The sequence below is a fragment of the Podarcis gaigeae genome, assembly GCF_964106915.1.
Source record: "Podarcis gaigeae genome assembly, chromosome: 1".
Classification (NCBI taxonomy): domain Eukaryota; kingdom Metazoa; phylum Chordata; class Lepidosauria; order Squamata; family Lacertidae; genus Podarcis; species Podarcis gaigeae.
The window spans coordinates 127,392,442-127,409,598 of record NC_139678.1 but is presented as its reverse complement, the minus strand read 5'-3'; the positions used below and the strand labels follow the sequence as shown (position 1 = coordinate 127,409,598).

The 17,157-nt window shown below is 46.9% G+C and overlaps 1 protein-coding gene and 1 long non-coding RNA gene across 2 annotated transcripts in view; one reads left to right on the top strand and one right to left on the bottom strand.

Annotated features, from left to right (window-relative positions):
- The window catches only part of LOC310833764, a 334,495-nt gene that overhangs the window by 192,595 nt on the left and 124,743 nt on the right, over positions 1-17,157 (top strand). The gene's annotated exons all lie outside the window — the stretch shown is intronic.
- The window catches only part of KIAA2012, a 91,886-nt gene that overhangs the window by 5,517 nt on the left and 69,212 nt on the right, over positions 1-17,157 (bottom strand). Inside the window, exons 14-19 of the mRNA XM_083754482.1 lie at positions 15,989-16,082; positions 11,058-11,304; positions 8,052-8,178; positions 6,706-7,088; positions 3,965-4,173; positions 1,122-1,294 (exon numbers count right to left, since the gene is read on the bottom strand). Coding sequence (XP_083610608.1) covers positions 1,122-1,294; positions 3,965-4,173; positions 6,706-7,088; positions 8,052-8,178; positions 11,058-11,304; positions 15,989-16,082 — 1,233 coding nt within the window. The remainder of the gene's footprint in view (positions 1-1,121; positions 1,295-3,964; positions 4,174-6,705; positions 7,089-8,051; positions 8,179-11,057; positions 11,305-15,988; positions 16,083-17,157) is intronic.

Sequence of the window (17,157 nt, the reverse complement as noted above, 5' to 3'; positions counted from 1 at the left end):
GGCCCTCCTTCGTGTGCCTCCTCCTCAAGAGGTTCGGAAAGTGGCAACACGAGAACAGGGCCTTCTCTGCTTTGGCTCCCCGTCTGTGGAATGCTCTTCCCACGGAGGTTCGCCTGGTGCCTTCATTATACACCTTTAAGCATCAGGCAAAAACGTTCCTTTTAAACCAGGCCTTTGGTTGATTTGATTGACATCTTATGCCTTTTTAAAATGTGGTCTTTTTTGCGGGTGTGTTATTGAATTCTTGTTTTTATTTTGATTATATATATTGTGCTTTTTATATTCTGATTTTGTTCTATGAACCGCCCTGAGAGCGGTATAAAAATTCAAATAATAATAATAATAATAATAGTTGCTAGCTGCTGTGATCAGTTTGTAGTCCAGAGATAAGTGGAGTACCCAATTAGTATTATATAGTAATATATTTAATAGGACACACACACACACACACACACACACAGACAGGGCTGCCATCTTAACATGCCACAGCATCCCAGCATGACGTGGTACTGGGCACTCAAGGGCTTTGTGAGAAATAAATAATAATAATAATAATAATAATAATAATAATAATAATAATTTATTTATACCCTGCCCATCTGGCTGAGTTTCCCCAGCTACTCTGGGCAGCTTCCAATCGAGTATTAAAAACAACACAGCATTAAATATTAAAAACTTCCCTAAACAGGGCTGCCTTCAGTTGTCTTTTAAGAGTAAAATAGTTGTTTATTGCCTTGACATCTGCTGGGAGGGTGTTCCACAGGGCAGGTGCCACTACCAAGAAGGCCCTCTGCCTGGTTCCATGTAACCTCACTTCTCGCAGCGAGGGAACCGCCAGAAGACCCTCGGCGCTGGACCTTAGTGTCCGGGCAGAACGATGGAGGTGGAGACGCTCCTTCAGGTATACTAGGCTGAGGCCGTTTAGGGCTTTAAAGGTCAGCACCAACACTTTGAATTGTGCTCGGAAACGTACTGGGAGCCAATGCCAGTGAAATGGTAGCTTGTAGTGCCAGTGGATAAGCTGACAGAATAGGGGGCCACACTGACTGACAGGAGGAGGCCATGGAGGGCGTCTTACCAAGGTCCTTCCCACCTCAGACCTGGAACTTTCCTTGGCGTACCTGCGCGTTCTCGCTCCTCCTGCTGCTTTTTCTTCTGCATTGCCAGGAGTTTCCTGCGGAGCTCCTCCTGCTGGTGCTGGGCATGTTCCTGGGCTGCCTTCTCAGCTTGCTGCTGCCTTGCTGCTTCCTCTTCCTGCCGCCGGCGCTCTTCTTCCAGCTGCTGTTTCCTTAGACTAAAACGAAGAGGCATCCGTTGGAGGGAGGCTCCAGGTAGGTCATGCAGGGCAAAAGCAAGGGGAACCGCAAGACAAGGGAGAGGAGTTTAGCATATAGGGATGAAGAATCCGTGGTCCTCCCAGATGCTGCTGGACTCCAGCTCCCATCGGGCCCAGCCAGCATGGCCAATGGTCAGGGGATGGTGGAAACTGAAGCCCAACACCATTTGAAGGTTCAGCACCGAGGGCCTTCTGGCGGTTCCCTCACTGCGAGAAGCCAAGTTACAGGGAACCAGGCAGAGGGCCTTCTCGGTAGTGGCGCCCTCCCTGTGAAACGCCCTCCTATCAGATGTCAAAGAGAACAACAACAACCAGACTTTTAGAAGACATCTGAAGGCAGCCCTGTTTAGGGAAACTTTTAATGTTTCATGTATTACAGTATTTTAATATTTTTTTGAAAGCCGCCCAGAGTGGCTGGGGAAGCCCAGCCAGATGGGCGGGGTATAAATAATAAATTATTCTTATTCTTATTCTTAAGGGCTGCAGAAGAAGAAGAAGAGTTTGGATTTGATATCCCGCTTTATCACTACCCTAAGGAGTCTCAAAGCAGCTAACATTCTCTTTTTCCCTCCTCCCCCACAACAAACACTCTGTGAGGTGAGTGGGGCTGAGAGACTTCAGAGAAGTGTGACTAGCCCAAGGTCACCCAGCAGCTGCATGTGGAGGAGCGGGGAAGTGAACCCGGTTAGCCAGATCATGAGTCTACCACTCTTAACCACTGCACCACACTGGCTCCCCATCCCATATCTAATAAAAGGGCAAGATAGCCAGCCAGTGCATTCTACAGGGCAGCGATGGCCAAACTTGGCCCTCCAACTGTTTTGGGACTACATCTCCCATCATCCCTAACTAACAGGACCAGATGGGAATGGTAGTCCCAAAACAGCTGGAGGGCCAAGTTTGGCCATCCCTGCTATAGGGCGAACCTACACTGGTGTGTTTTAACGTTAAAAAATGGGTTATAAAAATGTGACACCAGGGGGCACCACAGAGCAGTGATACGTCGGCAATAGGAAATGGCACTGAGAACTATTTAACTTTTTAAAATAGCCTTTCATAGCGTTTTTACGGATTAGTGTAGCCTCAGCATAAATAAAGGGGAAACAAGTCTAGGAATCATTTGCTGGTCTAGCATGGGAATCTGCCAGGAAACCTGCATCACCCTTAATATTTACAAGTTCGGTTTTGCAAATATCGGATCTCATGTGCTTCGGGTTTGGGATGTAACTGTGAATGACCTACACTAGGACCATTAGTACCACATTCTGATGCAAAGGCAAATTGGACAAGTTTGAATAAAGGTTTCTGAATTGGCAACATTGCTTTTGACTGTCAGAATGCAAACTCCAGGGGTGGGGAGGCAATGGAGTTAAAAACTGTAATTTTTTGTGTGCTGATGTGCATCTATAAAACAATAAAGAATATCTACATATCTGATGGAATGGATGCAGGAAGGGAGGCTGGGTGTTGGAGGAAATGCAGGGAGGGAGGCTGGGTGTTGGAGGAAATGCAGGGAGGGAGGCTGGGTGTTGGAGGAAATGCAGGGAGGGAGGCTGGGTGTTGGAGGAAATGCAGGGAGGGAGGCTGGGTGTTGGAGGAAATGCAGGGAGGGAGGCTGGGTGTTGGAAGAAATGCAGGGAGGGAGGCTGGGTGTTGGAAGAAATGCAGGGAGGGAGGCTGGGTGTTGGAAGAAATGCAGGGAGGGAGGCTGGGTGTTGGAGGAAATGCAGGGAGGGAGACTGGGTGTTGGAGGAAATGCAGGGAGGGAGGCTGGGTGTTGGAAGACATGCAGGGAGGGAGGCTGGGTGTTGGAGGAAATGCAGGGAGGGAGGCTGGGTGTTGGAGGAAATGCAGGGAGGGAGGCTGGGTGTTGGAAGACATGCAGGGAGGGAGGCTGGGTGTTGGAAGACATGCAGGGAGGGAGGCTGGGTATTGGAAGACATGCAGGGAGGGAGGCTGGGTGTTGGAAGAAAGGCAGGGAGGGAGGCTGCATGTTGGAAGAAATGCAGGGAGGAAGGCTGGGTGTTGGAGGAAATGCAGGGAAGGAGGTTGGGTGTTGGAGGAAATGCAGGGAGGGAGGCTGGGTGTTGGAAGAAATGCAGGGAGGGAGGCTGGGTGTTGGAAGAAATGCAGGGAGGGAGGCTGGGTGTTGGAAGAAATGCAGGGAGGGAGGCTGGGTGTTGGAGGAAATGCAGGGAGGGAGACTGGGTGTTGGAGGAAATGCAGGGAGGGAGGCTGGGTGTTGGAAGACATGCAGGGAGGGAGGCTGGGTGTTGGAGGAAATGCAGGGAGGGAGGCTGGGTGTTGGAGGAAATGCAGGGAGGGAGGCTGGGTGTTGGAAGACATGCAGGGAGGGAGGCTGGGTGTTGGAAGACATGCAGGGAGGGAGGCTGGGTATTGGAAGACATGCAGGGAGGGAGGCTGGGTGTTGGAAGAAAGGCAGGGAGGGAGGCTGCATGTTGGAAGAAATGCAGGGAGTTTTGTAGGACACTGAGGATACACTGCAGGCTGGCAGATAATTGTGGTTCGTATGGCAAGTTGGCCCTGCTATATTTGGAGAGGGGTGTGTGTGTTTCCTGCTCATTCTCCTGCCCCCGATGGTGGGCATCTTCCCCCTCCCTCACTAACCGTATTTCTGCCATCCTCCTCTGCTGCTCCTGTTCCATTTCCTCTTTCATCCTCTCCATGCGCTCCTGCTCTTCCTGCTCCTTCCGCTTCCGCTCCTCCTGCTCCCTCCGTTTTCTCTCCACTGCAAGCCGCCTCTTCTCTGCCCTCTCGGCTATCATTTGCTCTCGCGAGAGTTTCTCCTCCTGCTTGTTCCGAGGCGGGTCCAGTGGCTGGGAAGCACAAAGGGGGAGAGGGGAGAGAGTGTGCTATTGTGCTTAGGTTCTGCTCAAGGGTTTCCCTGGAGGTATCTGGTTGGCTGCTAGTGAAGGAACGGGTTTCTGTGCAGTGAGTTTGAAATTGACCCAAAATCCCCATTTTCCTTCTCCAAGGGAGCATTTCTAAAATGCATTAACTTGAGTTTTTCAAGCTCAGGAAGCTTGAGCTTGAGTCAATGTATAAACAGAAAGCCAGCTGTATAAAGAAGTGCTCAAACCCCTCTCCCTTATCAGTCCGTGACGGCAATGGATGGCCTTGGCTGTTCCAGTGGAGCAGGGTTGGCACGTCTGGGTCTTATCTTACATCCTGACCACACTCTGACGCACAGACCTAGTCCGGGAACAGCGCCAGGAGAGTTGGTGACCTTCTTACCCCAAGATAAGAGTGCCAGAACAGGAATACCCTTATATGGTCAAGAGTACAGGAAGAGGAACACCCTTTTATGGTTAAGAGTACCGGAGCAGGAACATCTGTGGTGTCAACCTGCATGTATAAGCTGACGTGGCTGGATTCCTGGGGAAGGGAGGGAGAGGGTGCCTTCCCAAGTCTCTTTGGACTTGCTGTGAAATGACCACGCAAGTGCCTTCTGCTATCCGGAGAGCAGAATAAACTCTTTCTCTGAATCAACCTTGGTGTCAGTTGACTTCCTTTCTCCCTCCCAGGAACAACGCAGACCCCACCAGTCAGTAAAGTCTAATAAGGCTACACTAGGAGAACAGGATGCTGAACGAGATGGGCCTTGGGCCTGATCCAGAAGGGCTCTTTTGACACATCATTAACCATGTGGAGTTTGCCTTTGCTGTGACTCAGGATGCTTCCACGCAGCAGTTTATGGTGAACTCGGCGCACATTGCATGGTCTGCATCCGAAAGCCATCCCATATTCCCACCCCACCCCCTTTAATCGTGATCTGTAATTTCTGCAGAAAAACTGATATGTAAAAAAACCTACCCAGACCCAAACCAGAAACCAAGACATGGAAACAGTAAATCTAGATTAAATTGTGAAGGGGTGGACGTTTTGATGAGAACGGCATCCTGTGAATATTGGGGGGGAGGGACTTGTGTTTCTGGAGTCCCACGTGGGGCAAAAGATTCCTCGAGGCCTAACTGAACACATTCCAATAAATGCATAGCATGCAACCTTGGCCAGTGGTTTTTTAAAAAAGTAATACTCAAAGGGGGATTCATAATGTACGGCGGGAAGGCACATTGCCCTTCCAGCCACAGTCCTCAGCATACTCCTGCTCACCGGTGGAAATTATTCTTAGAAAAATAGTTTCAGGGCAGTAATGGACACTTTCATCTTATTGGGAATTGCCCTGCAAGGGGTGGGGGTGGGATTTGGATAGGGATTGAAGCTGGGGAGGGAAGAGCTAAACCTCCCCCCTCCCTACACATTGTGGTCCCAGTGAAAATCACCACCCTTTTAAGTATCAGCTTTAAGAATCACCTACATCTAAATCGCAGAGCCTTGGGCTCGGCGGTTCGAATCCCTGTGACGGGGTGAGCTCCCGTTGCTTGGTCCCTGCTCCTGCCAACCTAGCAGTTCGAAAGCCCGCCAGTGCAAGCAGATAAACAGGTACCACTCTGGTGGGAAGGTAAACGGCGTTTCCGTGCGCTGCTCTGGTTCGCCAGAAGCAGCTTAGTCATGCTGGCCATATGATCTGGAAACTGTATGACGGCTCACTTGGCCAATAAAGCGAGATATTAATAATAATAATAATAATAATAATAATAATAATAATAATAATAATAATTTATTTGTGCTCACCCATCTGGCTGAGTTTCCCCAGCCACTCTGGGCGGCTCCCAATCAAGTATTAAAAACAATACAGAGTTAAATATTAAAAACTTCCCTGAACAGGGCTGCCTACAGATGTCTTTTAAAGATAGGATAGCTACTTATTTCCTTCACATCTGAAGGGAGGGTGTTTCACAGGGTGGGCGCCACTACCGAGAAGGCCCTCTCTCTGGTTCTCTGTAACCTTACTCCTCGCAATGAGGGAACCGCCAGAAGGCCCTTGGCGCTGGACCTCAGTGTCCGGGCTGAACGATGGGGGTGAAGATGCTCCTTCAGGTATACAGGACCAAGGCCATTTAGGGCTTTAAAGGTCAGCACCAACACTTTGAATTGTGCTCACTTTGAGATGAGTGCTGCAACCCCAGAGTCGTCCGCGACTGGACCTAATGGTCAGGGGTCCCTTTACCTTTACCTTTACATCCACATTGAAAGCACTTGCATGCATTTAATGCAACATGTTGTTAGTCGGTAAGTATAACTTGCATTCCTGGCATTTTAGATGCAGCCGCCTGGGTGGTTCTTATCCAAGAGCACCTCTTGCACAGCTGTGTGAAAGCTTACAAGTGGCAAGAACATGTGTGTTGGCCTGGCTGCATGGGTCTCCCTGGTTGTGACACCTCCCTTCCTAAATGGTTCAAGAATGAATTCAGAAAGCAGCTCTTCAGGAAAATGACATTGTTTACCTCTGGAGGGTCATTGCTCAGAGCTGTGTCAGGCTGGGAGCCATCTGCAGGGGCAACTACTGGGTGGCCAACAGCAGCCGTCTCATCAGCAGGAACGGCATGAGGTCCAGAAGGATGGAGAACATCTTCAGCAGAAGGTTCTTCGCCTTTTTCAAGTGGCAAGATGGGTTCTTCCCTGAGAGGGCTGGAAGGAGGAGGGCTTTGATCTTCGTCTCCTCCTCCTTCTTCTTCAAGAGAACTGATCTGCTCTATTTCAACAGCAACATCCTCTTTTTCTTCACCATGGTTTGGGTCCTTGGCAGCCTCTGATCTTTTGACACCTGCCGACTTCTCTTTGGAAGAAGGAACTGTTTTTCCAACAGCCTTCTTCTGTTTTGGTTTCCCTGCAAAAAGACAAACACACACACACACACAACAATGACCCAGGAGCTGCACCTGAGTTTATCTCGTGAAACTATTGCACAAGGTTTTCTGGACATGCCAAATATTTTTTTTTAAATGCTAGGGCCAAACTATGTGTTATACAAATACAGTCATACCTTGGAAGTCAAACGGACTGTATTTGTATAACATATAGTTTGGCCTTGTGTTTTTAAAAAATCCGTTTGACTTCCTAAACGTTCGGAAACCAAAGCGTGGTTTGAAGAAAGCTCCTGCAGCCAATCGGAAGCCGTGGAAGCCACATCAGACATTCAGGTTCCAAAGAATGTTTGTAAAATATACTTGGAGTCAAGAGTGGATTTCATGCTCTTTATTCAGCTCACAGTGGTGAGGAGGATTGGAAGTTCCCCCAGAATGTCTGCCTTATATACATTATTTACACAATGGGCCCCACGTGATTGGCTAATTCCGGGATTCTCCTGTAGGCCAATAAAGTTGCGGATTCACTTCCACCTGGAGCGGGATTGGGTGGCTCCTGTGGACTAATCAGACTGCTGCATTCTGGATCCTATTGTTCTAGGACCAATCAGACTGCTGCATTCTGGATCCTATTGTTCTAGGACCAATCAGACTGCTGCATTCTGAATCCTATTCAACTCAGTACATAAGAACTAAGAAATGCAAACTGCCAGAAGTAAGTCCCACTGTTTTCTGTGAGGCTTCCTCACTAGAGAGTGAATCAGGGTGTTTTTACATGAGTAGAATGTGTCCTTTTATTTAAAATGCATCTCCGGGTTATTTGTGGGGCATAGGAATTTGTTCATTTTTTAATAAAAAAAATAGTCCAGCCCCCCACATGGTCTGAGGGACAGTGGACCGGCCCCCTGCTGGAAAGGTTTGCTGACCCCTGGCTGAATCCCTCACACAGGAACAACATCCAGTTTTTAAATGGCCTTTTCCTTTACCTACAACAAAATCTGTCCGTTTATCTTTCTTGAGTGTCTTCTTCTGCACTTTCAATACAGTTCCAGTTCTCACCGATTCAGGTTTCTTCTTCCCTGTCTTCGCTTTGTCCTCAACAACACCTGCAGCCTGTTAGTAAAGAAAGAAAAAGTGTGTAGAACACAGGGTGGCATAAAAGAAAGAAATTTAGTGCTTAACCAAATACAGGTTAGCATAGCATATTTTTGTTTTGGTGACAATTTTAAAATTTGATTTTTAAAGAGTTCCTCTTTTGTTTTCTTCTTTGGCGATCACATGTAGCCAAGTAAGATGGTCTGCCATGAACAGGTTTTAGGTTTGATGAGGCCCTAAGATACTGAAGGTAATGGGGCCCTTGATATGTCCAGCTGTCCTTTGTCACTGTTTTTTGTGTTGAATATATGCTATATTGTAATTTATGGGCCTAACAGGTATCTAAAACCATTTGCACATAACAAAATACGTATTTTATCAAAGTAATTGTTGAACTGAAATACAATTAAGAAGTATATTAATAGTGAAATACAATTAAGAAGTATATTCATAGTGAAATAATTATTAAGCTCTAACTGTATGTAGGTTTTATTTTATTTGCTTTTTATCTTATATTTTTGAAATGTACATCCAGGTGTTTTTCCCTTTAAATTTTTTGGGGCCCCCCAAGAGAGTGGGGCCCTAAGCTATAGCTTGTTTAGCTTATACATAAATCCAGCACTGTCCATGAACACAGTATTAACAGCAAGTCCACAAGTGACTGTGGAGGCCAATTCTGGATCCACACACATATTGGTAGAGGAAGAGGAGTGCAGGGGGAGCGCCCAGCCCCTGGCAGCACGATCTCGGTGGGGTGCCATCGTGGCTGTTCCCCCAACTGTGCTGGGCACCATGCCCCTGGGACTCGGACTCGCCCTGCCCCCGCCTGTTCTCCGCCCCCCCCCCCCCCGGTGCTGGAGCCTGAAGCTCCACCACTGTCCACACATCCTTCCACAGTGGGAACACAGGTTTCTGGGCAGGAGTTGATCCAGTGAGGGTTTGCCAAGCGTGCCTTCCTCTTAGTGCGTTTCTCCCTTGTGTTCTGAGTTCGAGTGTCTTCAAAGTCCACAACACCTTTGGTAAAGGCTGTTCTGCGATTGGGAGCGCTTGCAGGCCAGTGTTTCCCAATTATCAGTGTTTATAGTACTTTTTTCTTTATTAGGGACGCGGGTGGCGCTGTGGGTAAAACCTCAGTGCCTAGGACTTGCTGATCGTAAGGTCGGCGGTTCGAATCCCCGCAACGGGGTGAGCTGCCGTCGTTCGGTCCCAGCTCCTGCCCACCTAGCAGTTCGAAAGCACCCTAAGTGCAAGTAGATAAATAGGTATCGCTTTATAGCGGGAAGGTAAACGGCGTTTCCGTGTGCGGCTCTGGCTTGCCAGAGCAGCTTCGTCACGCTGGCCACGTGACCCGGAAGTGTCTTCGGACGGTGCCAGCTCCCGGCCTCTTGAGTGAGATGAGCGCGCAACCCTAGAGTCCCCGACTCGGCCCCGAACACACTGACCAGATGTTTGGAAGCTGTGGCTGGATGGTTTCGTGGGAGCCGACTGAAACTAAATCCTTCGAAGACAGAGGTCCTATGGCTGGGTCGGGATGGCATGGGGATGAGGGACCAACTCCCTTCTCTTGCGGGGCCCAATTAGTGCCATTGCCTTCCGTTAAGAGTTTGGGTGTAATCCTTGACGCCTCCCTTTCCATGGAGGCGCAAGTTACAGCAACAGCCAAGGCAACATTTTTCCACCTTCGCCGCATCAAGCAGTTGGTCCCTTACCTTTCCCGCCCCGACCTGGCCACAGTGATCCATGCGGCGGTCACCTCCAGGCTTGACTACTGTAATTCGCTCTATGCGGGGCTGCCCTTGAAGCTGTCCCAGAAACTCCAGCGGGTACAGAATGCTGCAGCGAGGCTCCTCACGGGGTCTCTGCCATGGGAGCATATTCACCCAGTGTTTTTCAAGCTGCACTGGCTCCCGGTGGAGTACAGGGTCAGATTTAAGGTGCTGATTTTGACCTTTAAAGCCCTTCACGGCCTAGGACCCTCATACCTACGGGACCGCCTCTCCTGGTATGCCCCACGGAGAGCCTCAAGGCCCATAAATAACAACACCCTAGTGGTCCCAGGCCCTAAGGAAGTTAGATTGGCTTCAACCAGAGCCAGGGCCTTTTCAACACTGGCTCTGGCCTGGGGGAACGCTCTGCCTCATGAGACCAGGGCCCTGCAGGATCTGATTTCTTTCCGCAGGGCCTGTAAGACAGAGTTGTTCCGCCTGGCCTTTGGCTTGGGGCCAATTTGATTCCCTCCCTCTCTTCCCCCCCTTTCTTTTCCTTCTCTTCCTGCGATGAGGCTACATTTTAATATTTTAATGTTCCATTATTTTAATGTTGTATTTTATTTTTGTTTTTAAGTTGTAATCATTCATCTTGTTTTTATTATTGCTTGTAAGCCGCTCTAAGCCTGACCTTGGCTGGGGAGGGCGGGGTATAAATAAAAAATTATTATTATTATTATTAGAATCGGTCACGACTGGCCTGTACGGGCAGGGGTACCTTTACATTTACCTTTATAGTACTTTTTAAAAAAAAAATTGCCTTGGGAGAGTCTTTAAACCTAACAGGCACTCTATTTGCTTTTCCTCCCCCCACAAAACACAGGGATGTTGTTGGACTTCATCTCCCATCTGCCCCAGCAGCATGGCCCAATGGTCAGTGATGATGGAATTTGTTGCCCAATAACATCTGCAGGGCTTGCTATCAATGCCTTAAGAGGTGGTCTAAGATGCTTCGGTTTCTGAGGCAGAAAACCAGCACCCTCTCATTACAGTAGTCAATATAATAATGAGCAAAATAATCAACCATTTGCTTCCCTTTAGTAGTCCCCTAAAATGTCCATTTCGCTTTGCCCTGCCCTGTGGATCCGGATCAGTTTGCATAAAGATTTTTCCGCAATGTTTAACACTCACTGCCTTGGGATCAGTGGCCTTAGTTGGCTTTCTGGTTTTCTCTGGCAAAGATTTTTCTTCTTCTTCTTCTTCTTCTTCTTCTTCTTCTTCTTCTTCTTCTTCTTCTTCTTCTTCTTCTTCTTCTTTATCTTCTTCTTCTACCTGATGTTTTTCAGATGAATGGGTGCCCATTCTTGCGCCCTTCTCAATTTCGGCACTGCGGTCAAGAATCTCCATGTTGGTGCTGTCCAGTTCAGAGACCTTCTCCCTTTGAAAAAGCAGTATGAAATAATCAGATGGGACGAACACATGGAAAGTGAACAGACACATTGTCAGAGGTCCCTCTACAGATGGTGAGCACTTTGCGGAAGGGATTCCTACCGCATTCCAGAAATGCAGGTTTGCACAATTAAAGTGGGTTAAAGCACTCTGTCCCGCTCGTGACAAATCCGCTTTTATCAGAAAGACTTTTTGCAGTGGGGGAAATGCAATAAAAAGTGGAATAAACAAGCCAATTATGGGATGATGTATATAACCTCTGTGCAAGCAAATCAGGATGAGTGGCTCATTGCCGTATCCCCTCCCCGCCAACAAATCAGAACAAATGCTCAATGAAAAGCAGGCACCGTGTGACCTCCATGTGAGCTTCGGGCAAGCAAGTCAGGATGAATGCTTGGTAAACAGGGGATCTTTTCCTAGGGAAAGAAGAAACTGCAATAACAAAATGGAAACTTTGGATGCTACCTACCTACCTGCAAGGGACGCAGGTTGCGTTGTGGGTTAAACCACAGAGCCTAGGACTTGCTGATCAGAAGGTCGGCGGTTCGAATCCCTGCAACGGGGTGAGCTCCCGTTGCTCGGTCCCTGCTCCTGCCAACCTAGCAGTTCGAAAGCACGTCAAAGTGCAAGTAGATAAATAGGTACCACTCTGGCGGGAAGGTAAACGGTGTTTCCGTACGCTGCTCTGGTTTGCCAGAAGCGGCTTAGTCATGCTGGCCACATGACCTGGAAGCTGTACGCCGGCTCCCTCGGCCAATAAAGCAAGATGAGCGCCGCAACCCCAGAGTCGGTCACGACAGGACCTAATGGTCAGGGGTCCCTTTACCTTTACCTACCTGCAAAGTGCAAGGGAGACAGTGAAAGATACAGGAAACTGAATGCAGATTTCCAAAAAATAGCAAGGAGAGACAAGAGGGCCTTCTTAAACGAGCAATGCAAAGAAATAGAGGAAAACAACAGAATGGGAAAAACCAGAGATCTGTTCAAGAAAATTGGAGATATGAAAGGAAAATTTCGTACAAAGATTACCATAATGAAGGACAAAAGTGGAAAGGACCTAACAAAAGCAGAAGCAGAAGACATCAAGAAGAGGTGGCAAGAATACACAGAGGAATTATGTTAGGGTGTGAAACCTAAGACGCTGGCAAGTTAGCAATGTCATGTGACTTTAAGTAGTCAAGCTCGTTAAGTTGTTAAGTTGCTCAGTATATAAAGAGTGTTTGTTTTCTCTGCCTGGGGGGCGTGAAGCAAAAATGTCTGAAAGCTCCGGAGGTGTTTCTGTTATCTGTCTGCAATAAACCTGTCTTTGGAAAGACAGGCTTCCCTGTGTTGTTATTTCTTTGCTGCTGAGACTCTGAAGCTTGTACTGCAACAAGAACCTCTGCACTGGACTTAATTAATACTCTGCAAAGAGAACTGTTGCTGGTTGCGCAGCGGAAGCATTTACTGGACCAGTACACAGACTCTCTTAAATTATACCAGAAAAAAATCGATGTCTTGTATACCCCAGGTAGTGTGGCTGCTGACCTTGAGCCAGACATCCTGGAGAGTGAAGTCAAATGGACCTTAGAAAGCACTGCTAACAACAAGGCCAGTGGAAGTGATGATATTCCAGCTGAACTATTTAAAATTTTAAAAGATGATGCTGTTAAGGTGCTACACTCAATATGCCAGCAAATTTGGAAAACTCAGCAGTGGCCAGAGGATTGGAGATCAGTCTACATCCAAGTCCCAAAGAAGGGCAGTGCCAAAGAATGCTCCAACTACCGCACAATTGCACTCATTTCACACGCTAGCAAGGTTATCCTTAAAATTCTACAAAGCAGGCTTAAGCAGTATGTGGACTGAGAACTCCCAGAAGTGCAAGCTGGATTTCGAAGGGGCAGAGGAACCAGAGACCAAATTGCAAACATGTGCTGGATAATGAGAAAGCTAGAGAATTCCAGAAAAACATCTACTTCTGCTTCATTGACTACGCAAAAGCATTTGACTGTGTCGTCCACGGCAAACTATGGCAAGTTCTTAAAGAAATGGGAGTGTCTGATCACCTCATCTGTCTCCTGAGAAATCTCTATGTGGGACAAGAAGCTACAGTTAGAACTGGATATGGAATAACTGACTGGTTCAAAATTTGGGAAAGGAGTATGATAAGGCTGTATATTGTCTCCCTGCTTATTTAACTTATATGCAGAATTCATCATGCGAAAGGCTGGACTGGATGAATCCCAACACGGAATTAAGATTGCCGGAAGAAATATCAACAACCTCAGATATGCAGATAACACAACCTTGATGGCAGAAAGTGAGGAGGAATTAAAGAACCTTTTAATGAGGGTGAAAGAGGAGAGTGCAAAAATATGGTCTGAAGCTCAACATCAAAAAAACGAAGATCATGGCCACTGGTCCCATCACCTCCTGGCAAATAGAAGGGGAAGAAATGGAGGCAGTGAGAGATTTTACTTTCTTGGGTTCCATGATCACTGCAGATGTTGACAGCAGTCACAAAATTAAAAGACGCATGCTTCTTGGGAGAAAAGGGTAATGACAGGCCTAGACAGCATTTTGAGAAGTAGAGACATCACCTTGCCAACAAAGGTTCGTATAGTTAAAGCTATGGTTTTCCCAGTAGTGATGTATGGAAGTGAGAGCTGGACCATAAAGAAGGCTGATCGCCGAAGAATTGATGCTTTTGAATTATGGTGCTGGAGGAGACTCTTGAGAGTCCCATGGACTGCAAGAAGATCAAACCTCTCCATACTGAAGGAAATCAGCCCTGAGTGCTCACTGGAAGGCCAGATCCTGAAGCTGAAGCTTCAGTATTTTGGCCACCTCATGAGAAGAGAAGACTCCCTGGAAAAGAGAGGAAAGATTGAGGGCACAAGGAGAAGGGGACAGCAGAGGACAAGATGGTTGGACAGTGCTCTCAAAGCTACAAACATGAGTCTGACCAAACTGCGGGAGGCAGTGGAAGACAGAAGTGCCTGGCATGCTCTGGTCCATGGGGTCACAAAGAGTCGGACATGACTAAATGACTAAACAACAACAACAACCTGCTGCCCCTCAAACAGCCCACATTAAGTTTATTTTTATTTGCTTGCAAGCTATGAAACCCCCCGAGGAACAACTCATGTAACTGTAATGGGCAGAGCTGCCTTTCTTTTCTTGTCCTCCTCGCTACTGCAAAAAGGAAGGAATATTCTCCTGTGCCTTTAATGGCAGTCCTAAGACTTTTCTCCATGGTTAATAATGAAAACGATGCCCCTTTCATCTCAGCAGCTCAAAAGCCTCGTGGTGCACTATGTTTCGCTGACAGTCGCCCACTGTGAAGAATCCCCAATGCCATCCATGTCCTAGTATCCATGCTGGCTTCCTATAGCCTTCCAGAATCCAGGTGCTGTTTGAGAAATTACAGCAGCTTGGGCCCAGAATACATAAGAGATCCATCTCTTTTGCCTGGAGGTTTACTAGAGTTCAAGATTTACTTGTCACCCTTGCTTTGGCCCAAGACGATGCCATCACAGAGCTCTTAATTTACTAATGGACCTGCCCAAATGAGATACGAAAGGTTGACCCCAGTTGGCTACTGTCTTGTTCAACAGAAAATTGAGCCTTGTTACAATCAAAGAAGGCTACAAACTTATTCAGAAGGAAACATTTGTAATTTAGGTGACGTATTCCTCTTACGACCCATTCTTTTTTTTTTTTTTTTTAATGAATTTTATTGGTATTTTCCACATAACAACAACAACACGAAAGATATCAAAAAATAACAATACACAACACACAAAAATCAACATTCAAAAACTAAAACACACACAAAATCCATATCTTACAAGTTAATATTACAAACACTAAAACAACAACAACAAGACATTGACTTCCACCAATCCCACAGCACCTCCTTTATCTCTCATTGTGTCTTCCCATTTTCCTGTTTTCCTTATCATCTCTATCCTAACATCTAGATGTAAATCCTTCTTTCATATCCTTTCACTTCACAAGGTTATTCCAGACTCAGCCAGATTTCTGCCCTCGAACCTTGACTTTTGAGGTATTCATTTAGGCACTCCCATTCTTTTTTTACTTCACTTTTTAAAGTATTTAACCTGAGGTACCACTGTATAATGTTAAGATTTAAACTTATTATGTTACTGCTAAGTCTGCTGCAACTGGATTTCTCATGGACAGCGCCTGTCCTGTATGTACAGTGGTACCTCGGTTTAAGAACTTAATTCGTTCCGGAGGTCTGTTCTTAACCTGAAACTGTTCTTAACCTGAAGGACCACTTTAGCTAATGGGGCTCCTGCTGCTGCAGCGCTGCCACCACACTATTTCTGTCCTCATCCTGAAGCAAAGTTCTTAACCTGAGGTACTATTTCTGGGTCAGGGAGTCTGTAACCTGAAGCGTCTGTAACCTGAAGCATCTGTAACCCGAGGTACCACTGTATTGGATTTGTGACCATTATGCTCACATGCCTTCAGTAGCAATAAAGCTCTGCTGGATGAAATGCAATTGCCTCTGGTCTATTTTTTGGGGGGAATCCCGCAACGTGTTTAAGTTTTTACTCTGCTAACTATACGTTGGAGTTGTGCTCTGGATCAATATTTAGTAGAATTCCATGAGAGACTCAGCCCTTGGAAACGCTAGCGGCAGTCCCATTTCATATACTTACCTATCTGATGTAGAAATCCTGGGATGGGCAATGTGTGGTTGCAGGTGTGAGGGGCTAGCTGACCGGGGCAAATTGTCCAGTTGTTTTTCTGTATCTGCAATGGGAACAGAGCAAAAAAAAAGTATGTTACAAGTTAAGGTAGAACAGGCCTTGGCAACATACAGAGCAGAATATATAGACTACAGTCAATGTCTGTTCAGCCACCAGGGGGTGATAAAGCTCCACTGTTGTATTATTATTTTTGCAAAAACAGTGGTACCTCGGGTTAAGAACTTAATTCGTTCCAGAGGTCCGTTCTTAACCTGAAACTGTTCTTAACCTGAAGCACCACTTTAGCTAATGGGGCATCCTGCTGCCGGTGCACCGCCAGAGCACGATTTCTGTTCTTATCCTGAAGCAAAGTTCTTAACCTGAAGCACTGTTTCTGGGTTAGCAGAGTCTGTAACCTGAAGCGTATGTAACCCGAGGTACCACTGTATAATGGCACCTTGGTTTACAACCATAATCCGTTCCGGAGGTCCGTTTGTAAACCAAAACAGGTTGTAACCCAAGGCACACTTTCGCCAATGGGGCCTCCAAAGTAAATTTGTTCATAATAATAATAAAATTGGGTTGTAATAATAATAAAAAAGGTTGCAAACCGGGACAAGCACTTTCGGGTTTGATGTGTTTGTACAGTGGTACCTCGGGATGCGAACAGGATCGGTTCCGGAGCCCTGTTCGCATCCTGAATAGAACGTAAGACATGACAGGGCGTCTGTGTGCATGTGGGTTGCGTTTTGCCACTGCCGCGCATGCGCATGATGTCATTTTGACCGTCTGCGCATGCGCGAGCGGCGAAACCCGGAAGTAACGTGCTCCGTTACTTCCAGGTTGCTGCAGAGTGCAATCCGAAAATACTTATCCTGAAAATACTTATCCTGAAGCGTATTTATCCCGAGGTATGATTGTAATCCAAAACGTATGCAAACCAAGGTACCACTGTACAGGGAATTTGCAAACAGCTGATCAGCCCTAATACATCCTGCTAGCCAGCTGTGTTTGGATCATGAGTTGTGCAGTCTTGAGCTGGAAAGAGATCAAACTGGGGAGCATTAACTACGAACCCCAAACTTTGGGATCCTCTGCAAACATGTGCCAAGGTTTTGCAGGGTTTTTATTTTGCAGCA